Raw genomic sequence first — 26378 nt, 5'->3', positions numbered from 1 at the left:
TTTTTCTAACTAATATAAGATGTATTCACTGAAACGTCCATTAATGCCATTAGAATTGCCTACTTATGACATTTATTGAATTGCCAATAGCTGGAACATGCATTCGCAAACGACTTTATCACTTTTTGCAGTTATTGGCTGCACACAAAATGACACTTCACGGGTAAGATTGCGCAGTGATAAGATGCGAAAACTAAAATGGCATCAATGCACTGACCGTCTGATACAACAAGAGTGCAGTTCTGCATGCAGATAAACCTCCAAGCAGTACTGTTCCTTCGACATTTCAGATATCTTTCATTTTTTTGATATCTGGATTCAAAATAACGTACAGCGTCTTTGGAGCGACATCTCACCTTATTTTTATTTTTTATGTCCCTGAGCATAACTTTATTGACTAAAAATATTTCTTTCCAAAAAAAAAATGCATATAGCTACTAGAAAATGGCGCGTTTTACCAAGAATTTCCGGCATCCTGTGACTTCTTAAGAAATTAGTGTAATTATAAAATAATTGCGATTTTGTGTAGATAGCAAATTTTCTATACAGTGTGGGACTCAAGTAAATAGACCTCACCACTATGAAACTCCACACTACACTTCACTACCGCATGAGTATAACAGCGCCCTACCTCACCCACTGTTGTAGATGATGGCACGTAAATTCGTCATTCTCTTGATTTTTAATTTTTAAAAATTTTAGATTTCTTTATTTAATTCTATTCTTTGTTAACCCTAGTTCATTTTCATAGTTTTCTCCGTACATTTGCATGCATCTTCAATTCTTATGTACGTCATATGTTCATGTGGAAAGAAACGAACATACAATGAACATACGGTTATGAATACGATTATGTATTCAATACAATTAATTATTCCATAATTATTACGCTCTCGTTCTCAGTCGCCATTAAAATGTCGATTATATGGGATCTGAGTAAAGAAGGAATTACGAAAAATTTTTTACCTTAAACTATGTCCAATGTCAGGCTGATTCAACAGTGAAAAGCGGCTTCAGATCACATGTAAACGACATCGGTGAGAGAGAAATCTGAACTTAGCTACCCACTATAATACTTTCTCTCTCTCTCTCTCTCTCTCTCTCACACTCACTCACTCTCTCTTTCTCTCTCTCTCTCTCTCTCTTTCTCTCTCTCTCTCTCTCTATCTCTCTCTCTCAACCCCATTAGAAATGTGAACGGACGTGAAATATTTCTTTCATGATTAACTGGCTTGGTCGCGAAATTTATGTCAGTGATTATAAACACATCTAATTCTATTGCATTGATATATTAGACTTCATTACGATGAAACAAGCAGGTTACATGTAATAAATATAAATGATAATCACCTCTATGAGATGGTCACAATTTTGTCTGTGTAAATAATGACCAGGTCAGCTAATCGTTCTCACAAAATTGATCCATTAGATGAGATATTAAGAAAAAACAACCAACATCTAGTTATCATGTTATGGTATTGAAATAAAAAGAAGTAACACTTCTGTCTGGTAAGACATTTCTTACTATTTAAGAACCATTACATACACATACAGTTCCAAAATTACAGGCAAGAAGTAACAAGTTAAGTAACAAATTTGACAGAGCTCCTCTTTAGTAATGAAAATGGAAGCTGCTTAGCCTTATGCAGGGGATACACGAATCTGAGTTACATTTAAACATCATGTGAGCTTCTCACACGGTAGAAATGTATCATTCTACACTTGACCAAACACCATTAATCACCCAAGACAAATTGCACAGCTCGAGATTGAAAACCCATACTGAAATTTCAATCTTCATGTGTGGTTTTCTTGCTCAGAAGAATACTTGTGAGGTGTCATGTCAGAGGGGTGTTCTAAACACAATTTCGACACAAAGCAGCTCAATAGGCTGTGGAGTGGAAGGGGTAGGCTAGCAATAGAACAGTGCATCACCATTGACTAGACACTCATTTATTGAACACATAAGTCAGGTATTACCCAAAAGGAACAATCAGTACAAAATTACAAAATAATATTGTTTTCCTTTAAGCCACTCAAACATTTAAACAGGCAAATAGCAATCATTTAACTGAAAGCCTTTTAAGAAAGCAAGACTAGAAATTTTGAATGATAAGTTAAAATCACATTTAAATAGGCTCTGACCAAGCACATATTTTAATACGAAATACTTCCTTTAAGGAACCAGCGATCAAAATTAATTACATAATCCTCAACAACCATATTACATCCAAGGCATTTAAGATTAAACAGTAATATATAACATCACAGAGCTACAGTCCCAAGTTTTCAGCAGTGCGTTTCAGATAGACTGCACTGCAACAAGTCCCTCATAGGATCTCCCCCCACACAGGAAGTTATTGTCGCAATCGACAAAATATGAACATCATTCCATGTACCAACCTAAAACAAACTAAAAGCTCTCATAAGTTTGGTACAGTTAATTACCTTTCAACATAACATACATCGTAAGTCTAGCCCTTGGACAGCACCGACATTCCGCAATTTAGCACGCGAAAACGACAGCAATGCACTCATCACGTATCCTTACAAAATACAAGAACAGAGAGCCGGCTCCCCAGTAGCGGAACATTTAACCACGCACAGCGTGCGGGTTTTCGGGATGCTGATCTCGCCCTTAACCTCAACACCAGTTCAAATACTAGTCAGCCTACAATCTTGAACCACCATACACATTCCTTCAGTTACGTGAGCACACCCACAATCAAAAGACAAAAAACACCAATCATAAGGACAGTAGAACGTAAGCAAGTAGCAGTGGTAACTTCTGCTTAGATTGGCTACAAATCAGTGCGTGATTTTACACACCAGAGAACAGTCTTTACAACCTAACCATCAATACAATAGCAAGTTACTCACACGTGTAATCCCCCACAATTTCGATTCGCAAAGCCATAGACAAAATGTGGAGAACATATCAGTTAGACCTACATAATGGTGGTCCCTCAGTTACCCCAAATAACTGACTACCTTAGTTGCACAGCAAAGAACCAGACCTAATGAAACCACCACAGTTTTCGCCACTAAATTTTCAAAGTACAAGTGAGACTCAATCACAAATGTAATTTTACATCACCAGTTCCCGTATAGTTAAAACAAGCGCCCGATTTTCACTCGTTTATAACGGCAGGCAGCAACATCATACGGAAAAGAGCGTAGACACAAGCTCTTACCAAGTCTCTTCTCCAAAAGCAGCCACCGCAACTCTCGGGAACCACTGAGACATCCACTGCAAAAATCGTTACTCCTTCACACAAATTACAGGACGCCCGGTTCCCGCTGCTTGGTACGGCGCCTTCCTGTCAGAGCCAACTTGTATATCTCCATGCAATAGGGTCCGGTCCCACACTCGCTGCGTCAACCGGACAACCGTCTTCCACCACATCCTGGAGCACACCCCTCATAGTACCTCGCCTCGTTACTCCTCGCATAGGCCCCAGAGGGCGCTGCTTACCACCCTGACCGTGGCAGCAAAGATAAACCACCAGAGTGACATTATCGATATGAGCCGCCACGGCTCATCCCCCCCCCCCCCCCCCCCCGCAGAAAACAGAAACTACACCCCCTTCCCTTCTTTTCTTCCAGAGGGGTCAGTTTCCTCCCTTCACCTGGGGGACGTGAAACCGGGAGACCTTTCCCTTCCGTAGGTTTTTAACTATTAAACTGACCAGGTTTACGACACGCAACACCTTACATGGACCCACGAAATGCGGTGAGAGACTTCCTGCAATCTTATTGTCGCCCTGACCCCCTGTAACAAAATTACGAATAAAGACGCTCTTTCCCCCGGTTGCACTCTGAACGGACGACGTCTTTCATTGTAGCGCTGCGCCAGCCTCTGATGTGCGAGCTCAATGTTTCTACGCACGCGCTTCCAATTCTGGCAGATCTGCTCCTCGTCCAGCTCTTCAGGTAATAAGTCATTGATGGCCCACAAATTCGTGAGCAGTGAATTCGCCGGGTAGCTAAGCATCAGCGACAGGGAGGGTGGCCTTACTCGCTTCATGATGAGCAGCACTGAAAGCTAAGTTCAACCAGGGTATAGTTCCGAAGCACCTACGCTGTGACTTATGATGAAAGGCTATCAATGCGGCCTTGAGGTTCCTATTGACGCGTTCCGCAAAGGGGGGTTGCGGATAATATGGAATGGTGGTGGTATGCCGTATAGCACTTTCGAAAAAAACTTCTTAAATTGTTGAGACATGAAGGCGGGGGCGTTGTCGCTAACTAAAACCCGTGGGGGACGGAAGATGGAAAATATGCCCATTAAGTGGCGAATAGTGAGCCCTGCGGTTATTCCGCTACTAGGAATGAACCATACAAATCTGGTAAAAGCATCTACTACCACGAGTACATACCTATGTCCGTTCCTAGTCCTTGGCAAGGGACCGATATAATCAATAAACAACTTGCCCATTGGCACCTCTACCTGCTAGACTGCAAGAGGCCTCTTTGAGTATTCGCATTTGGTATAAAAATTTTGCACACCTGACACTCCCCCACTAACCTAGGGACATCTTTATACAGGGTCTTCCATGTCAGGTGTTCTCGGATTTTCTGAACAGTTTTCACAATTCCCAAATGCCCTCCTACCACCGAGCTATGAAAGTAATGGAACACGGCAGGAACGAGTTCCTTAGGCAAACAAATCTTAGACCTTCCGTCATTCGTAGTCTGATAACAGATGATACCCTTTTCGAGGCTATACCCCTGCAATTGCCTACCTTCGAGGAGCTGCTTCCTCAGTGGACCCAATTCGGGTCCATCTGCTGCCTCTCCTTTAGACTCCCAAAGAGTACCGGGACTTCCGTTAGCACACCCATGACCCAACGTTCTTACTTGTCTTCAGAATTACCCTTCTCTGTCTCTAGAGCCTCCTCGAACATTCGGCTTAGAGTGTCCGCTACAGAATTTTATGATCCCCTGATATGTCGGAATATGTCGGACGCTAAACCTAAAAGCGGATATCCGTACCGCCCACCGCGCAATGCGTCCAGTCTTCCTGGGTCTAGCCAGGACCCAGCTTGATGCCTGGTTATCGGTCTCTAATTCGAACTGCCTATGTTCCAGGTAGAAACGGAATTTTTCTAAAGCGAAGAGTACTGCTAACGTTTCCCATTCGTAAACGGAATACGATAATTCGGCAGCTAAAAGGGTCCTGGAGGCGTAGGCAATTGGGATACATTCACCCTCATCTTCCTGATGGAGAACAGCAGATACCCCAGAGTTCGACGCGTCAGCCTAAACCACAAACTTCCTACGGAAGTCGGGAACCGCTAACACCGGAGGTTTAGCTAAAGCAGATTTTCTCGCGTCAAAGGAGGATTGTTGCGACTCCTTCCACTCAAATGGTACATTCTTCTTTCGAAGTTGGTTCAGGGGCACTGCCAGTTGTGCAAAATTTGGCATGTATTTGCGAAAAAAATTCACCATTCTTACAAAATGGGCGATTCCCTTCTTATTCTTAGGAGGTGGGAACTTTTGCAAATCTTTCATCCTCTCCTGGTCAGTCTTAATGCCTTTAGCAGAAACCAAACGTCCTAAGAAGGAAATCTCTTCATGTGCTAAACTAATCTTGGATGGCTTAACCATAAGTCCAGCTTCACGCAATCATAACAGAACTTGCTTAAGGTGCTGAACGTGGTCCTCAAATGTTGAACTATACACTATGACGTCATCGAGGTAGTTATACACAAACTTGTACTTGACGTCACCAAAGATATTATCAAGCAACCGGGACAGGACCGCTGCCCCCGTGGACAATCCAAATGGCACCCGATTAAACTTGTGAAGATTCCAGTCTGTGGTACAGGCTTAGACTCTCCCGACAACAGGATTTGATAATAAGCCTGATACAGGTCCAGGACAGTAAAGATCTTAGCCCCCGCAGACCAGGTAAAACAAAGGTGCAGGTCGGGTAAGGGGACCAACTCCAACGCCACCTTTTGATTAAGCTGTCTATAATCCACTACGGCGCGGTATCCCTCCCCCACCTTTGGGACTAAAAACATAGGAGTCGCATACGGCGAAGTCAACTTCCTAATTACGCCTTCCCGCAACATTTTATCATTTAACTGCCGTAATACCTCCATTTTGGGAGGCGACAGTCTATAAAGTGGCTGACGAGCAGGTATATCATCTGTGAGGCGTATGTGATATCTAATTTTGTGTGTAATGCCTAATTTGTTAGTCAATACATCAGGAAAACGACTCAAAAGCCCTGACAACTTCTCCGCCTGACTATGCGGTAAATGACTGAGTCTAAACTCGGAACCTTGCCCTACTACATTATTAACCTCCGTCTGCACCCGACATGAACAAAATTTAAACCCTTTCCCCAGTGCAAAACGGAAAGAAAATATTCTATCAGCCCAATCCAAAAAATCCCCACCATTGTATCAGGTCACAACCTAATAATAGATCGACAGGTAGGTTATCCACTACCAACAACTTAGCTGGCCAAGAAAACCCTTCAATAGAAATCCTACCTCGACAGCAACCTATAATAGACAGGTTCTGCCCATTAACAGCCCGACAGACCTCGGGAGTCGTTTGTAAGTCCGGCAGCTTACACAGATAACGGTGCTTCTGATACCAACGGTAATCCAATAAGGAAGCACTACTCCCTGAGTCGACCAACATAATAATCGGTTCACGATTCAAGGCCCTGCACACAAAGGGTAAGGAAGACCCTACAACAGCCCTTATCTGATTACACCTCCGTATGGGACACTTCTGTGATGCAGCGTCTCTGTCCCCTTACAGTCAGCTAGAAGGAGGTCTTCCTTTCTCCAGACAGACACGTACCAAATGTTCCGAACTACCACACCGAAAACACCTATTAGCCTTGACGGCTCCTGTCCTGTTCTCAGTAGCCTTAGCTACCCCTTTCTGAATCACGGCATTGACTCGCTCCTTAATGTCTCTCTTACTATCCGCAAAATGGAGTCCTTCGATTTGTGACACCAAATTCTCCAGTTCAGTAAAGGTCGTTGGTCTTGTGGCAAACATCATGCGAGAATGGTCTTCTGGCATAAAACCTTCCAATATATTATCAACGGCCTCTCTCTCTGTCACATCTAAATCCAACACAGTAAGAGTGATCCGAACCTCACTAATGTACTGCTCTAACATTTCATTACCCTGTTGCACACGATAGAAATACTGTCCAGTAAGTTCATGTTTAATATGGGATGTGAACTTCCGTTCAATAACCCGCCTATGCACATTGGCAAGAGAACCCCAGGTTTGCAACACTTGACTAATTATCGTGCCGAACAAACCCATTGCCAAGGGATAAATTAACTGCAAGATAACATGCGGATCAACACCTAAAGCACAAGCGTGTACTTCCAAACGCGCTAATAACCACAGGACCTAATAACCACAGGACCTCAACAACTCCTGACAATTCGTCAACTACTAAGATTGTCAGCCCCTGAATTAATAAAACTATGGGATTAGGTAACTTAGCAAAGGCTTCGCATACTGACAGTCCTGTATTAACTAAATTTCCCCTTCATACAGGTTCTCTCTCTAGATCTTGTGCCAAAGTACCTCCTTTGCCTTGTTCCTCCTGTGACTCTATTAAATTATTCTCAAATTGCAAGGCCACACCCGTCTGGTGCAACTCGGCAATCATAGCCTTCTGTTCGGGCGTAATTTTAAACTGCTCCCAATCACCCAATCTATTCACCCTGTGAATTAACTATGCATGGACTCTACTAGTCTGAATACTTGACGGATTACTGCCCCGCATAAACTCAAGTCTCCCTCGCACACCAGAAAGCGACGCAGCGCAAGCCAGCAAAGCAGCGCTTACCTGCGTACTGTCTTCCCCAGCGAGACAAATGGGCCACTCTAAGACGCCGTGCGCTCTGGGATGGTTTGTTAGTGGGAGCCCCTCTCATCCTCAATTCATAAATTAAATGTTCCCTTTTCAAATATTTTAGTCCCGGGCAACCCTGAGGCTGCGGATGGCTGGTCTCATCTCCCTGTAACATAATGAAACGAACAGATTCTGTACCACAACAAATACAAGCAACCAATCTTAATCTAATCATATACCAAACAATGGTGATGACTGCCCCAGGAAGCAAGAACAGAACCAAGCTCTGCCACCAATGAGGTGTCATGTCAGAGGGGTGTTCTAAACACAATTTCGACACAAAGCAGCTCAATAGGCTGTGGACTGCAAGGGGTAGGCTAGCAATAGAACAGTGCATCACCATTGACTAGACACTCATTTATTGAACACATAAGTCAGGTATTACCCAAAAGGAACAATCAGTACAAAATTACAAAATAATATTCTTTTCCTTTAAGTCACTCAAACATTTAAATAGGCAAATAGCAATCATTTAACTGAAAGCCTTTTAAGAAAGCAAGACTAGAAATTTTGAATGATAAGTTAAAATCATATTTAAATAGGCTCTGACTGAGCACATATTTTAATACGAAATACTTCCTTTAAGGAACCAGCGATCAAAATTAATTACATAATCCTCAACAACCATATTACATCCAAGTCATTTAAGATTAAACAGTAATATATAACATCAGAGAGCTGCAGTCCCAAGTTTTCAGCAGCGCGTTTTGATGGACTACACTGCAACAGTACAATACAAGTCCCTCAGAGGATCTCCCCACACAGGAAGTTATTGTCGTAATTGACAAAATATGAACATCATTCCATGTACAGACCTAAAACAAACTAAAAGCTCTCATAAGTTTGGTACAGTTAATTCCCTCTCAACATAACATACATCGCAAGTCTAGCCCTAGGACGGCACCGACACCCCGCAATTTAGCACGCGAAAACGAAAGCGATGCACTCATCACGTATCCTTACAAAATACAGGAACAGAGAGCCGGCTCCCCAATAGTGGAACATTTAACCACGCACAGCGTGCGGGTTTGCGGGATGCTGATCTCGCCCTTAACCTCAACGCCAGTTCAAATACTAGTCAGCCTACAATCTAGAACCACCATACACATTCCTTCAGTTACGTGAGCACACCCAAATTCAAAAGATGAACAACGCCAATCATAAGGACAGTAGCATGTAAGCAAGTAGCAAATGGTTCAAATGGCTCTGAGCACTATGGGACTCAACATCTTAGGTCATAAGTCCCCTAGAACTTAGAACTACTTAAACCTAACTAACCTAAAGACATCACACACATCCATGCCCGAGGCAGGATTCAAACCTGCGACCGTAGCAGTCGCGCGGTTCCAGACTGCGCGTCTAGAACCGCTAGACCACCGCGGCCGGCAGCAAGTAGCTATGGTAACTTCTGCTTAGATTGGCTACAAATCAGTGCGTGATTTTACACACCAGAGAACAGTCTTTACAACCTAACCATCAATAAAATAGCAAATTACTCACACGTGTACTCCCCCACAATTTCGATTCGCAAAGCCATAGACAAAATGTGGTGAACGTATCAGTTAGACCAACATAATGGTGGTCCCTCAGTTACCCCAAATGACTGACTCCCTTAGTTGCACAGCAAAGAACCATACCTAATGAAACGACCACAATTTTCGCCTCTAAATTATCACAGTACAAGTGAGACTCAATCACAAATGTAATTTTACATCACCAGTTCTCGTATAGTCAATACAAGCGCCTGATTTTCATCCATTTATAACGGCAGGCAGCAACATCGTACGGAAAAGAATATAGACACAAGCTCTTACCAATTCACTTCTCCGAAAGCAGCCACCGCAACTCTCGGGAACCACTGAGACATCCAATGCAAAAATCGTTAGTCCCTCACACAAATTACCGGACGCCCGCTTACCGCTGCTTGGTACGGCGCCTTCCGTTCAGAGCCAACTTGTATATCTCCATGCGATAGGTCCGGTCCCACACTCGCTGCGTCAACCTGACAACCGTCTTCCACCATGTCCCGGAGCACATCCCACACAGGAGCTCGCCTCGTTACCCCTCGTGTAGTTCCCAGACGTCGCTGCTTACCGCCCTGACCGTGGCAGGAAAGATAAACCACCAGAGTGGCACTATCGATATGAGCCGCCTCAGCTCAACTTGTTATTAGCCAAGTCTATGTGACGCTGCAGAGATTTAGAACTTTGGACTCTTTTTCAAACTAGATGACACTGACAAAGATCGACTGTTCTGTGGCTTTGCCTCACCAGAGGTTGTAAAAGACTTTGCACATTTGAGAGATCTTCCAGAATGACCTCTTATATAACTGCCATCAACCTGCTCTTTGACGATGATGCAAGAGAGCATGAAGATCGACCACTGACATGGTCTGCTGATCAAGTTATCAGAATTTCATTTCTGATCACAGTAGAAATCATGAACTCTTCTGGTTATGGTGAAAAATTAATGTAATACCAAATCACAGCATAAACTGAACTGTCTCCACTTTCTCTTGATCTATGTATTCTAAATAATAATACAGTACCCATAGATACTTACATATATTTTCTCAATGAAACTTGAAAATAAAAAGAAATTTAAGAAAATATCAGCCAGATGTTTTCCGAAATGATTTGTATAAAAGTATGAACTAGAAGGGGCACTTAATAAGTAGTGTAACACTTTATTTGTAAAAGCAGGTTGTTTTATTCAGGACTCCAATATACCATATTGGCCCCCACTGGTTTGGCTACAAAACCCTATTTTTAAACATAATCTCCGTTCGAAGTGGCAGCCTCACGCCACATTAAAGGTAGGTCATGTAAACCAGCGTGGTACCACTCTACTGGTCAACGTCAGAGCCAATGTCTGTTGCATCAATAACCTCCCCATCATCCATATACTGCTTCCAATGGAGCAGATGGAAGTTGGAATGTGCGAGATTCAGGCTGTAGGGTGGATGAGGAAAAACAGTCGACTGAAGTTTGTGAGACCTCCTCATGTGCACAGATTTGCGATGGGCCTTGCATTTTCATGGAGGAGGAGGAGTTTGTTTGCATTTTTGTGGCGATGAACATGCTGAAGGTTCCACACGTTCCAACAGTCCAGGGTTCACAGCAGTGTGTGGCCAGGCAGTAAATGGGAAATTGGACAAGTTTGTGCAACCTTGTTTGGACGATGAAAGACGCCTTGCCGAACAACTCACTGTGCTTTTCTTCCTGCCAGGTCTCCGTAGACATTCCGCAAGCGCCTATGAATATCTGAGATGCACTGTTTTCATGCAAAAACTGCGATGCTATGGTTTCCCACAGAAACAAATTCAACAACAGCTCTCTCCTTGGAACGCACCTCTGTAACAGACGCCATTTTGATGGTTACATGTAACACCATCACCTATCTGGGCTGGGTTGTTTGGGGGAAAGAGACCAAACAGAGAGGTCATCGGTCTCATCGGATTAGGGAAGGACGGGGAAAGAAGTCGGCCGTGCCCTTTCAAAGGAACCATCCCGGCATTTGCCTGGAGCGGTTTAGCGAAATCACAGAAAACCTAAATCAGGATGGATGGACACGGGATTGAACCGTCGTCCTCCCAAATGCGATCACCTATCTGAACTTCATGAAAGTATAGGGGCATTTTTTTTTTCAACCGAAAATGGCCAAGAAGAAAAATGTGCTGCATTAATTACTGGACGCCCCTCGTACAATAGATGAGAGGAACATTTGACATGCCTTTAATGACACTCGAATTCATGTATATTTTTATCTGGAATCATGTATCGATGTATCGTTTGCAAATCATTGCTAAGTGAGGGCTCCAATTGCCTTTACTTTGTAACGGAAGATTCGAGCAGCATCACGAGGGCACATTCGTTGTTGACACTGGAGTCCAAGGCAAAGCTCACTTGAGACCCGCAGGCGAAGCAGTTGCGTATCATTCAAAAAAGAGGGTTCCATCGTAGGTGCCTGTCTACACGCTCATTCCACAGCCAAGTCGTAGAGGATGTGCCGTCACGGAACTAGCTGCCGTCCTTGAGGAATTTTTCCACCGGTTGCAGTTTTCAGCAAGCTCCTCGTAAAGAAATGTATAATTGTTATGGTGATGAAATATGTGGCCCTTCGTGGAGACATGTGCAGAAACCTAATTACTATTCTTAAAGAGCAGATGTCTGTTTGCAGTATACAGAGTGTCATAAGGCTATTCGTGTCTCCTTAGTCTGTTAACGTATTTTTTGTGACTATCAGACTCGAGTTTGGTGGCTGTAATGAGAGAACATGCTGCATCACGAAATAAACCTGACCATACAGCTAACACGAATGCGTGTGTCTTATACTTTCTAATATTAAACTTGTTCAGTTGAAATATCGAAAATATCACTTTGAAGTAACAACTTCAATTACTTTGTTTATTCGTGTTAGTGTGTAACACACTTTCCCAACAATGCCTAAACTTATCCAGTCCTATGTTAACAGTTAAGCTCGTTTCACAATCATTCATCAACCATTGGTAGTTTGCGTTTCTACTTTAATTACACAAGAAAATCTATGATCACAGAAGCCTTTTTATTTATGTTCTACTATCAATATGCTCGTCCCCAAAAGTTACTGATTAACAAGCATGAGACGGTTTCAACAACACATCTCAAAAATAACCCACTGTGCTCTTTCCACGAAATAATACATTCACACAAACATTTATGTCACACTAACACTTTCAACTCTCAACTACAGTTTCTAGCAACTTTTTTATACCGCAAGATTCGTTCAATAAGTAATGCAACACATTTTTTGGGCCGATTATGGTTGAAAAAAATGCGCAATTTGTTGTGTGACATCGTGGAATGTTCCCGCTTTCAGCACCTATACTTCCTTGAACTTCCGATAGACGGCGGCGCTATAGGCAGCCTTCGAAACGGTGTCTGTAAATGAGGTGCTTACCGAGCAGGACGGCAGTCATTGAGTTTCCTTTGGTGGAAAATCAGAGCACCGCAGATATTCATAGGCGCTTACAGAATGTCTACAGAGACCAGGCAATGAACAAAAGCATGGTGAGTCGTTGTGCGAGGCGCTGTTATCATCCCGAAAAGGCTGCCCAATCCTGTCCAATATTCGGCGTGCCGATCAGCTGCACACAGCTGTGCTGCTACCCTCAGGAAATCGAAGAAACAACTTCAGCGTGTTGATAGGCAGAAAAATTCAAATGTAGTTCTCCATCTCCATGACAACGCAAGGCCTCACACCAGTCTGTACATCCCTACAGGAACTCACAAAACGTCATTGGACTGTTCTTCCTCATCTAGCGTACATCCCAGATTTCACACCTTCCAACTTCCATTTATTTGGCCCAATGAAGGATACGCTTCACAGGATGCAGAACATAAATAACAGGGTGGTTGTTGACGCAGCAAGATGTTGGCTCAACGTCGACTAGTAGAGTGGTACCACGTGGGTATACAGGCCCTCCCAGTAAGGTAGAGTAAGGTCGTCACCATGAACAGAGATTATGTTGAAAAGTACAGTTTTGTAGTCAAAAGAGTGGGGAATAATATAGTATACTAGAATCTTGAAAAAAACCTAGCAGCTTTCAGAAAACAAATGTATTGCATTACTTACTGACATGCAACCTCTCCATGCTGAAGCTCAACAATGGCTCTATCGAATACACCAAGCCAGTGTGTGACCACTACTGCAGGGGCATTGTTGACGTACAGCAAGACTACGCTCTATGAGAGAAAAGGGCATTCAGCTTCGAAAGTTCCAGAAATCAACGATAAGTGAGGAGTATGTTACAGCATCAAAAACAGCAGTACTTCATACACCCTCGCTTTCTCTACAGCCAGTATTAAATATTTTCACATCACCGTTGGCGAAATATTTACAACGCAGTGCAGGAATTCCAGGCAGTCTCCCTGCAACTCTCATCTCACTAAACAGTGTACAGTGTACAGTGTACTAGCCACTGCAGATGACATTTTTTGAAAGTGGCAGTAATACTCGGCAGCCTTGCAGCAGTCAGGAGACCATCTCTTCTGTTAGACGGTCCTTCCATGGTATGCCTAGAATATTTGGTACCCACCAAAAAGGAGGATTGTTGAAATCACATTCTTGTTTAGCATATGACATCCAGATCTGGTCTCATACAAGCCAATGCTCACTACCCTTACCTGACAGACGAATATTTTTGTGGTCACTGTAAGGTGCTTGTTGGCCAATGTTCACATCTGGAGCTCCCCAGTAGTCTTCACCACTTCACCAATTGTAGCATTTATTTCGTCATCAAGAGAGATATCTTCTGACGCTAGTGAGCCGGGGCAGCAGAGTTTATTGACTACAATCACCATATAGCACAATCCATATCATTGTGAAAGGCGCTGATCATCTTCAGGAGTTTTTGTGGGAATACTACCTTCATTAGTAAGGTGTACAGTCCCTTGCTGCTGACTGTGTCAATGCGCTATTCATGTTGATGAAAGTAATGAACAAGGCTGGCATCTGATAGCAAAATTTTTTCTGAATTTTCCGTAGTGTGAAGATCATATCAACAGTAGGTCGCTGAGATCGAAACCCACATTGAGGCTTGGGACACACACATTCCGCAAGATTGGAAGGTAGGAGATGAGGTACTGGCGGAATTAAAGCTGTGAGGATAGGGTGTGAGTCGTGCTTGGGTAGCTCAGTCGGTAGAGCACTTGCCCGCAAAAGGCAAAGGTCCCGAGTCTTGGTCCAGCACACAGTTTTAATCTTCCAGGAAGTTTCACATTATGCAAGTTTCTCCACTGTGCCCAACATCACATGGGAAAATGCTTTTCCGCCTATAGTAAGCAGCGAAATTCTGTAGTAGCAATTTCAATCACCACGATCACCTTTACCTTTGTATAGAATAGTGACATTGGCGTTGTGCATATCCTGCATCTCACACTACCACAGGCCAACACATCAATAAAATGTTGTATGGTTGTGGAAGGAACTGTGTAAGTTTGAAATATTCTGCATTGGTGTCATTTTAACCGGGGCATTTCCTAGGTTTAAAGCGAGGAATATCTCTTTTAAGCTCCTCATTTGTAGGCATGGCTTTGAGCTTCGAGCAAACTGACAGATGAGAAATTGTTTTTGGCTCGATGGTGGCTGGTCATGAACATAGATTGGGGTAGTGTTCCAACCAGTGACACAACTGTTGATTACAATTAGAGTATTTCATTGATCTCATTAAGTAGGCAGTCTTCTTAGGCGTGGCCCAATGGCCCTTTTGATATCTGCACACACTCCAATGATGTTCCTAATATTGACACACTCCTGTATACTTGCGTAGTGTTTCCCCCAGTAAATGTTGATGCAGTTATGGATGGTGAACTGAAAGTTGCCTTTACCTTGCTTATATTTTTGTGGGAGCTGTAAGTTACCTGATTCCTAGAATCACAGAGAGCTTTTGGGATATCAATATTCTTGATGAACACTCATGGGATTTCACTTTTGAATGATCAAATGTGCTGCCAGGCATAAGGGTAAGAAGTGGATTGATCTTCGGGTAACCTTCAAAAATGGGTGCATTTAAGAATGCAAGAATCAACTTCTTTCAATACACTATCACCAAATATATCTACTGTTTCAGGATCCTTAGTTTTACAAAGATTGGTTCTGCTAGGTGTTTTAGGAGACTGAATCTTTTTAAGGACAAAGGGCACTTTTGTCACTAGTAGTATATGAGCACTGTCACAACTGGCGCAATGGATGGGGTACATGTGCAGAAAATGGTGGAGATCTTTCCTCTTAGCCTCTTAGTTAAAATAAGATCTAGTTGCTGCCGATGTTTGGACTGGAAAGTATCTACCGTATTGGAAGATGGATGTTATTAAATGAAAGTGTCTGTGGAATGGTGCTGTTGTTTGTGTAGGATGTTACCAGAAATACATGAAAGGAGTTGAGCCTATGAAATTTTACAGTGCTCAAAGCTATAGTTTCTAACAATTATGATTGGGTGAACCTATAAGAAGCAGTGGTTCCTTTGAATAGAATTAGTTAATTAATTAATCAGTCTCCCCTTCGAATTTATCAACTTGTAATTCAGAATTTCTTAATGCAATGGATATTCATTAATTTATATTGATCATTGCCATTAGTTCTCATTACTGAACCATCAGACTTCCAGTGCATTCGCTTGGTTGATAACTGCTAATTGAAATAAAGAGATGAGGACAATAGTGAATTTGACAACACTTTTATTTTCTGAAACAGAACTCGAAACTAATACTTAACAACCTGCTAGTGGTTTCCATGAAAACTAATTTCGATTTATGCCATAAAATGCAAGAAATTGGAAACCCAACAAATAATTCGAGTTCATAGGATGTGTATGAGAGTGGGGTTATTCCACAGTCATGCCTTTGCTCATTCTGAAAATCGTTCAGTAGAGCAGTGGGTAGTGTTTCTCTCTTTATCAATTCAAATAACAAGAGATGGTGGATTGTGGAGGAGCAACTGGTATGAACAGGATTCCCCATACTACCCTTGATATACTGTGGCCATAATCATAATATTAAATCTTTTCACAATAAATATCATCCAAAGTAAGATTCAGGTTCAGTTCCACAGTAACATGGTGCATCTGGTGAAGCCATAATAGTTATCAACCATGCCATCAAAAAAGTTGCATCAGTGCAGCCGCTGCCGATTTCCTGTGCCAACATGAATGCAGACTGTGTGCTACATTCGCGTGAAATATATGAGTTCTGTTCTCTCATGATACACATCATTCCTAAAGGGAATACAATAGTCACTTAGTTTACGAGAAAACAACACAAGATGAAAATATAGGTGGTACAGAAAAGCTGCGCATGGGTACTAAATCAGATTTCACGCAAAGGAACAATACTTGATTTCTTTATACGTCGCTTAAGCTTCCAGAAGAGAATACCACTATTGACGAAATTTAGACCAGAAGCAAGTTAACTGACTAAGGTGGATTGTACTGGATGGCTTCCCACGTGGCAATCTATTTCTCTATGGGCCGTTTTCCCTTTTTTTTTTTTTGGGTCGCCAGTCTTCTGACTGGTTTGATATGGCCCGCCATGAATTCCTCTCCTGTTCCAACCTCTTCATTTCAAAGTAGCTCTTGCAAACCTACATCCTCCATTACTTGCTGAATGTATTCCAATCTCTGTCTTGTCAGTTTTTGCCCTCTACAGCTCCCTCTAGCACATGAAAGTCATTCCACGATGTCTTAACAGATGTCCTATCATCCTGCCTCTTCTCCTTGTCAGTGTTTTCCACATATTCCTTTCCTCTCTGATCCCGTGCAGAAGCTCCTCATTGCTTACCTTATCAGTCCACCTAATTTTCAACATTCGTCTGTAGCACCACATCTCAAATGCTTCGATTTTCTTCAGTTCCAGTTTCCCACAGTCCATGTTTTACTATTATACAACACTGTGCTCCAGACGTACATTCTCCGAAATTTCTTCCTCAGATTAAGGCCTATGTTTGATACTAGGAGGCTTATTTTGCCCTTTTTGCCATTGTTGGTCTGCTTTTGATGTCCTCCTTGCTCCATACACAATTGGTTATTTTGCTGCCTAGGTAGCAGAATTCCCTGAACTTCACCTACTCCATGACCATCAACCTTGATGTGAAGTTCTTTTTTTCTCATTTCTGCTACTTCTCATTACTTTCGTCTTTCTTTGATTTACTCCCAATTTATATTCTGTACTAATTATATTGCTCATTCCAGTCAGCATAACATGTAATTCTTCTTCACCTTCACTCAGGATAACGATGTCGTCAGCGAATCATATCATTGATATCCTTTCATCTTGAATTTTAATTCCACTCCCACATTTTTCTATTATTTCCATCATTGCTTCTTCGATATACAGATTGAACAGAAGAGGGAAAGACTACATTTCTGACTAACACACTCTTTAATCCAAGCGCTTCGTTCTTGGTCATCTACTTTTATTATTCCCTCTTGGCTCTTGTACATACTGTATATTCCCCGTCTCTCCCTATAGTGTACCCCTATTTTTCTCAGAATTTTGAACATCTTGCACCATTTTACGTTGTCGATCGCTTTTTCTAGGCTGACAAATCATATGACCATGTCTTGATTTTTGTTTACTCTTGTTTCGGTAATCAACTGCAATGTCAGAATTGCCTCTCTGGTGTTTTTACCTTTTCTGAAGCCACACTTTCATCTGGTGCATCCTCAATTTTCTTTTCCATTCTTCTGTACATTATTCTTGTCAGCAACTTGGATGCATGAGCTGTTAAGCTGATTGTGCAATAACTTGTCAGCTTTTGCAGTCTTCGGAATTGTGTGGATGACATTCTTCCAAAAGTCAGATGGTATGCCGCCAGACTCGTACAGTCTAGACACCAACGTGAATAGCCCTTTTGTTACCACTTCAACCAATGATTTTAGAAATTTTGATGGAATGTTATCCATCCCTTCTTCCTTATTTGATCCTAAGAACTCCAAAGCTCTCTTAAATTCTGATTCTAATATTGGATTCCCTATCTTTTCTAAATCAAATGGCCATGATCCACACAGTATTGACAAAGGTACTACCATGTTATCTCAACTCTATTTTCTTACGGTACCAACATGAAATCTAATTTATCGTGAGGCCACTCAAAAGAACACTTTTCTTTGAGTCACCCACCATGTAGCACATCAAGCCATACAAACTGGTTCCACACTCAACATAAATTCACTTTTAATTACTCGTTGACGCCCATTTCGATTTAGAAACCACTTTCTGAATATAGCCAGACACTGAAACAAGAATACAAAACTGGACAGTACCTCTCCCGCCCGTGTGCTCCCGTGTTAGCTGCATCTGATTATAACTCACATGAAACCATTTCTAAAGTCACCATAGGTAAAATATATGCGAACACGAATTTTGTATTGCAGTAGACAGTATCTACCTGAAAGACATCACATTTTGTAAACCTTTCGTGCCCTTGCTTTGAACATATGAGAGCATGTACACACATATATCTTCACATGTAAAGTAGGTCTTAATCATGAACACATTTATTTCGCACACGGACTTTATCGTAATTTTACCTAATAATCTCCTTCTGGAAGAGATCGTAATTGACAAACCTTTCATGCTCTCGTTCGGCATCAGTGAGAGATTGGTCTCACACAAGGCTTCACACAAACATGAACTTAAAACTAGCATCCATAAATACTCCACACAACAAAAATTTTAATTTTAAACTATTACCTAACAAAAATGACCTTAAAACTAGCGCCCAATAATATTCTACACAAGTAACATTTTAATTCACACTATTACCTAATATCCTAAATGCTGAAAGTGAAATATTGCTACCAAATGGCTCAGAAAGTGAACGAGGAATCTCACAACATCTTCAGACCGAGCTTTCCCGTATGTCCACTTACCATCAGCTTCCGTGCCAGAGTGCTGGAGGAGTTGCAGATGGTTACCATTCTTTGTACACTCCGGAAGTCTGCCAACCCTCGACTTCCTTCCAAAGAGCTGTCTTTCTTGCCAACCTAATGCATCTCCATCCGACCAGCAGCTAGTGTCCTCTTGTACCTGTCACCATCTTTGCAGCAGTGCTGCACCCACTTTTGGTGCACCTGCGCAGCAGATGCTGTAGCCTACCACCATATATGTCTATGCTATGCAAAGTATTGCAAAGATTCAAACACCACCCAGGATATGGTTACAAGAAGTACTAAAGGAAAAATGAAGTTGGCTTTCTCTTATTACAAAATAATTAAATAAACAACTAGCTCTTCCTGCTTTGAGTTTGTTTAAATTCTCAGATTGAAAGTATTAGTCAGGAGACACAGTAAATGTGATGTGCAATGAAATAATTAGAGACCAACTAGCAATCTCTAGGACCAATGATGCACCAGGGGCATCATGTGTGTCATTTTGCATTTTAATTACATGTCAGCGACACACACCTGGTACTTTGCACAAAATACTAGCAGCCATAAACCATACTCGTTTATATTGCCCACTCCACGTATGTCTAGGAAGCCTGAACAACACCCATTGCAGACACTAAAGTTCCCTAGAATGCACGGGTGAAGCTCAATGTGCATTCCCCACACTGCTTCACTGAGTAACTCATAAAACTGACCTCTATGTCCACAGCTGAGATCAGCATTGGGGCTTATACATCTGAGTCAATGGTCCACTATTAGTTGACAAATACAAAGTTATAAAGTGTTCTGAAATCATGATTGGGCTTTCAGTGCTGTATAACACATAATTGAAAGCAGCAAGACTGCCACCGTGTTGTCTGGGACTGTCAATATCTTTGCCCTTACAGAAAAAGTACGATTTTCCTCAAAAATTTAACCTTCACAAGGTATACTCACTTTTTACATGGCTGCCGTGAAAGTTTTAAGGCTGTCTAAATCCAGTTAGATAAAAGTTTGTACTGTAACTGAATTTCGATCTCTCTTCTATCTTTTCTACCTGGCAGATAATTAAAGAGTGATTACACAATAGCATCTGTAAAATACTTACGAAATATTTATTTTTTACGTTTCATTTTAAACAAACAGGTATATACTTAGTTGGAAGCGGACTATCACTACACCAGTCAGACTGACAACTAGCCACCAGCCAGGGACCATGAGAGAATACCATCAATTTTGTTTTACTCCATGTGAGCACTATTAATGCAATTGCAAAATGATAAATACGAGAGAGATGAACAAATGTAAATGCCATTTATGTCGCATTCTGAAACGGTTTTGCCTTGTGACTTACGTGGTTCACAAAAGCAGCTTGTTGCAATTGTAACTTTATTACACTGCTAAAAATGAAAATTAAAATTTTGGAAATTTAATGAGGTTATGATGTACAAAGTATTTATTGTCATATTAGTCAGTTTTCTTTGTGTAATGTCAATATGCAAAACGTGAAAAAACATTTTTACTGTCACAAAACCAGAAAGGTGTATGTTGCAGATATTTGTACACTCCTGGAAATGGAAAAAAGAACACATTGACACCGGTGTGTCAGACCCACCATACTTGCTCCGGACACTGCGAGAGGGCTGTACAAGCAATGATCACACGCACGGCACAGCGGACACACCAGGAACCGCGGTGTTGGCCGTCGAATGGCGCTAGCTGCGCAGCATTTGTGCACCGCCGCCGTCAGTGTCAGCAGTTTGCCGTGGCATACGGAGCTCCATCGCAGTCTTTAACACTGGTAGCATGCCGCGACAGCGTGGACGTGAACCGTATGTGCAGTTGACGGACTTTGAGCGAGGGCGTATAGTGGCCATGCGGGAGGCCGGGTGGATGTACCGCCGAATTGATCAACACGTGGGGCGTGAGGTCTCCACAGTACATCGATGTTGTCGCCAGTGGTCGGCGGAAGGTGCACGTCGACCTGGGACCGGACCGCAGCGACGCACGGATGCACGCCAAGACCGTAGGATCCTACGCAGTGCCGTAGGGGACCGCACCGGCACTTCCCAGCAAATTAGGGACACTGTTGCTCCTGGGGTATCGGCGAGGACCATTCGCAACCGTCTCCATGAAGCTGGGCTACGGTCCCGCACACCGTTAGGCCGTCTTCCGCTCACGCCCCAACATCGTGCAGCCCGCCTCCAGTGGTGTCGCGACAGGCGTGAATGGAGGGACGAATGGAGACGTGTCGTCTTCAGCGATGAGAGTCGCTTCTGCCTTGGTGCCAATGATGGTCGTATGCGTGTTTGGCGCCGTGCAGGTGAGCGCCACAATCAGGACTGCATACGACCGAGGCACACAGGGCCAACACCCGGCATCATGGTGTGGGGAGCGATCTCCTACACTGGCTGTACACCACTGGCGATCGTCGAGGGGACACTGAATAGTGCACGGTACATCCAAACCGTCATCGAACCCATCGTTCTACCATTCCTAGACTGGCAAGGGAACTTGCTGTTCCAACAGGACAATGCACGTCCGCATGTATCCCGTGCCACCCAACGTGCTCTAGAAGGTGTAAGTCAACTACCCTGGCCAGCAAGATCTCCGGATCTGTCCCCCATTGAGCATGTTTGGGACTGGATGAAGCGTCGTCTCACACGGTCTGCACGTCCAGCACGAACGCTGGTCCAACTGAGGCGCCAGGTGGAAATGGCATGGCAAGCCGTTCCACAGGACTACATCCAGCATCTCTACGATCGTCTCCATGGGAGAATAGCAGCCTGCATTGCTGCGAAAGGTAGATATACACTGTACTAGTGCCGACATTGTGCATGCTCTGTTGCCTGTGTCTATGTGCCTGTGGTTCTGTCAGTGTGATCATGTGATGTATCTGACCCCAGGAATGTGTCAATAAAGTTTCCCCTTCCTGGGACAATGAATTCACGGTGTTCTTATTTCAATTTCCAGGAGTGTATATTATGAAAATATTTTTAGTATGGCAACTGACAAGGATTGTAGTATTATAATAATCCCTAGACCTAGGTTCACAGTGTCAACTGTTGTCCTCATATATAATATTACCTCTGTCATCAGTTCCTGTAAGGCGTATCTATTGTATAACACCTGTTGTTCCAAACTTGACAACTGTGTGAGATACCATTCTACAACTGCTTTGTTACCTTATTCTTTCCATGTGCTATTGCAGACACCAGGAACTATTTGCCATACAGCCGTTATTAAAATGCCAAAGACTTATTAACATAGTAACCATGCATAAATACTAGACTTCATTCATGTTGCATTGCTCTTCGATAATTATTTTGCTGCTTTTTAATTTCCACCTCAACCGTAACAAGAAGCCAGGGAAAGATATAAAAATGTATGTGTCGATATTTGGAATAATACTAAAGAAGGTTGCTTGCTTTGTCAACACCATCCCATTCACTGCGCGAAATTATCCTCTCTTGAGTATCAAAGTTTTCTATCGTTGCTATGACTAGTGCTGTATCTGGTGATATCTGTCTGAATATTATTAGTGTGATGACAAAAACAACGTAGCATCCATAACATTTTCTTGTGTTCTGTTCCCTCCATTGTAAACGTTTGTTTAAAGATAAAATGGACAGGTAGTGAACACTGGCAAATTGCCTGCAAAAACTCATTCGCTTGTGTTCACTTTCATTCATTCTGGTGTAAACGAGGCTTCAGGTGAAATGTTCACCTGCAGCCAGTTGAAGGTACTGCAGTTACATTCACACTGGCTTTTGCTGTTGATGCTACAGCCGAGAATCGCCACACAGTTTCCTCTGCACTGTTGCCACTGCTGAAGGTTACACGTCACAGAATGCCACACTGCCTCACAGCTGTTTGCCTCCATGGGTGCTGGGAGCCGCACCGACTGACTGCTGAACTGCTCACGTTCAGCCTGCTGTCAGCTGGGCACACAGGAGAAACCACTGTACAGCAGGCCATGGAGTGCAGCAGCTTGCTCAGGAGAAGGCCTTACTGTATCTTCCATTTGTATATGCTTGCCAGCACTGTCATCTGAGCATTCATGCACGTTGCTTGAGAGTTGCTCTATTTGCCAGATTTGTACTTTATAGTGGCTGTTCTGGTGCACAATACAACTGCTGTTTACCCAGCAAGGCAACTCCACAGACCGCTCTGCCCTCTCCAGTTTTTCTTCATACTTGTAGGGTCTGAAGGTCAGCGCCAGGACATCACCATTTTAGGCAGTACAATCCGACTCTCAAACTCCAAAAAACAGTATGAAAATTGGAAGATTTCTGAGCGCTGTTGAGCACCAAACATGTAGACTAAATAAACCATATTGTCAGAAGCACTAATGATAAAGTACTTGGCTGAAATCTCGCCAGTAACAACTTATTTAACTTAATTTGAATTCGATATTTACTAGCAAATAGAAATCCTCTTATTTTTTATTATTCATCATATGAAAAGAAATACAAATTTGATACAGATATGCAAAATGTCTTATCATTAAAAATGTTACACATGTCAATATTACTTTTCAGTCGCCAGAAATAGAAAAGTCTTTTACTTCCTATGTGAAATTTTGCATTTTTGCACCATATTTTAATCAACTCTGAATACTGGCACTTTCATATGGCTGATAATTACTAGTAGAATGTATGTTACTTTTACTGGAAATATGATTCAATATTTATTAATTAACATTTCCATTTGTTAATACATACAGAAATAAAATAAAAAAAGGGGAAGATGTTGCTATGAGTGAGATCCGAAGAGCTCTGTGGTCAGTTCCAGTCCCAGTGGTAACTGCCCCTGAACCATCCGATAACAATCAAGTTCTGGTAAAAAGTACTCTGCTTTTCAGTTTCTAATCCCACAACATTCTCACTCCATCCTTGGTGAACAGGTAAAACACTGCTCTGAGTGGGATTCCTTGGAAAAAGGGAGCTGCAAATAACTTTCCTTCCCCTATTTGAAAAGATTTGCTATCACAAGACATAATTCTCTCAGGCACAATGAATATAAATCCTTGATATAAAAACTTGTTCCTTGCATCTTCCTTACAATCAAATGTTGCCTTCCGATAGCCACACAATACAACGGCTCAACTAATGTTACTCTCTTTAATTACATTACAACATAACACAAAATATCCCTCCTTATTTCCTCGACCTTCACAATACAGTATCCCATACACAAGTTGCGCCAGATCCTTGTGTTCATCCTTACCCTTACTACTTGTAACCTTGTTCTTAGCAATGGATGCTGCTACCTGTCATAATGAATCTGGAGAATATTAAAATGGTCGTAGGCATCTGACGTGAATTATTATCATTCTAGCTGGCAACTGAAGCTTGACATTAACTGGTGATGTTGTCTATTACTTAATGCAATTCCTTGTATCTCATAACAAATTCTTTTGTTATGCCATTTGGGGTATACAGCCTTGATAGCATTACCCATAGTCCTGTTCTATATTGTGGTAATTCTCCAGTGTGGTTTCCTATTGACTCTTGGCATTCCAGGGACCTTGGTGTTTGCCCTGCCACACATCTCCATAGTCCCTTAGTGTGTTGGCGAAATTGCAAACCAGTTCCCCATCCTTGCTAATTTTTGGTCTCACCAAATCGAACAGTGAATGTATCTCTCTCCCATACACCACCTCATAATGGAATGGCTCAGTTGTATGCAGCTATGACAAATGACAAGTACATATCCCTACCATTGTGGTGAGAGTTTACACACTAACTCAACATCCTACCAGTAGCACAATGCATGCATTTCATTCTACCATTAGTTTGCAAGCATAGCGGCCTTGTTCTTAATGTCTAAGCCTCTAGCAAAAGACATAGCTGTTTCATCAAGTGCAGCATGAAGTTCGTCCTCTGGTCTATGATCACTGTTTCAGGTGCACCAGACTTGAGCAGCCAGTTGTTGACCATGGTCTGTGCAACTGTAGTTGCCTGCTGATGAAAAATGGCAGTCATTTCCAAGTACCATGAGAAGTGGTCAAATATCATTAAAATGAAATGGTTTCCCACTGGAGTCTAGTCCTAGGAAATCCATTCATATCATTTGAAATGATTTAGTTGCCTCTGATAACATTTGCAATACTACTTGCTTATGGTCCATGTTTACTTGTCGTGCACACAATATACAATTTTTTCCATTCATTTCTATAAGTTCCTTCTATCTAGTTCACCAGCACCATTCTGCTACCATTTCATTAATTGCCCTATAACATTCATGACCAGATAGCGCGTGATTGTGTGTTTCCTATAACATTTCTTCCCTGAGCTTAAGTGTTACTACCACACATAGCCCAAACGTAGTTGACTTACATTACCAGCCGTCACTCATGCTGAACTATGGATGTGTCATTTCCAACTTGCATTTGGCGTCAGTAGCTTGCACTGTCTGCCACTCCACAAGGCCATAACTCAGTGCCCATACTACTCTTATGTTCCTTCTCCATCCATTCATGTTCCATGCTTCTTGCCTGACGTATGAACAACTACATAGTCAAACTTTTAAAGTTCAAGACCACCTCATGAGTATGCTAGAAAGGTCTTTCAACAATAATAACCATTTTAGACCTGCATGATCGATTACCACCTTGAATTTTTTTCCACACAAATAGTATCAAAAATATGTAATTCCATAGATTAATCTGAGCATTTCCTTTTTTGTCATGGAATAGTTCCTTTCTGCATTATTCAGCTGTTGTAAAGTGTAAGCCACAGGACGCTATTCACCATCTACCATCTGACTTAAAACATACTCCGATACCTGACTGGAAGCATAATATCACAGTACAAAGTCCTTTTTATAGTCTGGGATAATGAACACTGGGCTCCATGTCAAAGCTTTTTTCAACTCCTTGAATGGGACTTTGCATACCTTTACCCACACTTGAGTTTCATGCCCTTTTTCGGTAGTTACATAAGTGGCCATATAACATCTTTAAACATCTTTAAACATTTACAAATTCACCTAATATTTTGCTAACCCCAAGCGTGAGTGCAGCTCCTTACCTGTCTCAGGGACTAGCAAATCTCGAACTGC

General features: G+C 42.2%; 1 protein-coding gene across 3 annotated transcripts in view; it reads right to left on the bottom strand.

The window, feature by feature from the left end:
* Positions 1–26378, bottom strand: part of LOC126426733 (zinc finger protein 430-like) — a 495002-nt gene that overhangs the window by 371568 nt on the left and 97056 nt on the right. Inside the window, exon 6 of one of the 3 annotated variants that reach the window (XM_050088703.1) lies at positions 7850–8015. The exons of the other annotated variants lie outside the window; for them this stretch is intronic. Within the exon in view, the coding sequence (XP_049944660.1) occupies positions 7970–8015 (46 nt within the window). The 3' untranslated portion in view covers positions 7850–7969. Of the gene's footprint in view, positions 1–7849; positions 8016–26378 lie in introns of those variants that run through there. 3 annotated transcript variants of the gene reach the window in all.

This window comes from Schistocerca serialis, chromosome 11 (assembly GCF_023864345.2).
Source record: "Schistocerca serialis cubense isolate TAMUIC-IGC-003099 chromosome 11, iqSchSeri2.2, whole genome shotgun sequence".
In the NCBI taxonomy this organism is placed as follows: domain Eukaryota; kingdom Metazoa; phylum Arthropoda; class Insecta; order Orthoptera; family Acrididae; genus Schistocerca; species Schistocerca serialis.
The sequence above is the reverse complement of the archived record's forward strand: the minus strand, read 5'-3'. Positions and strand labels throughout refer to the sequence as shown.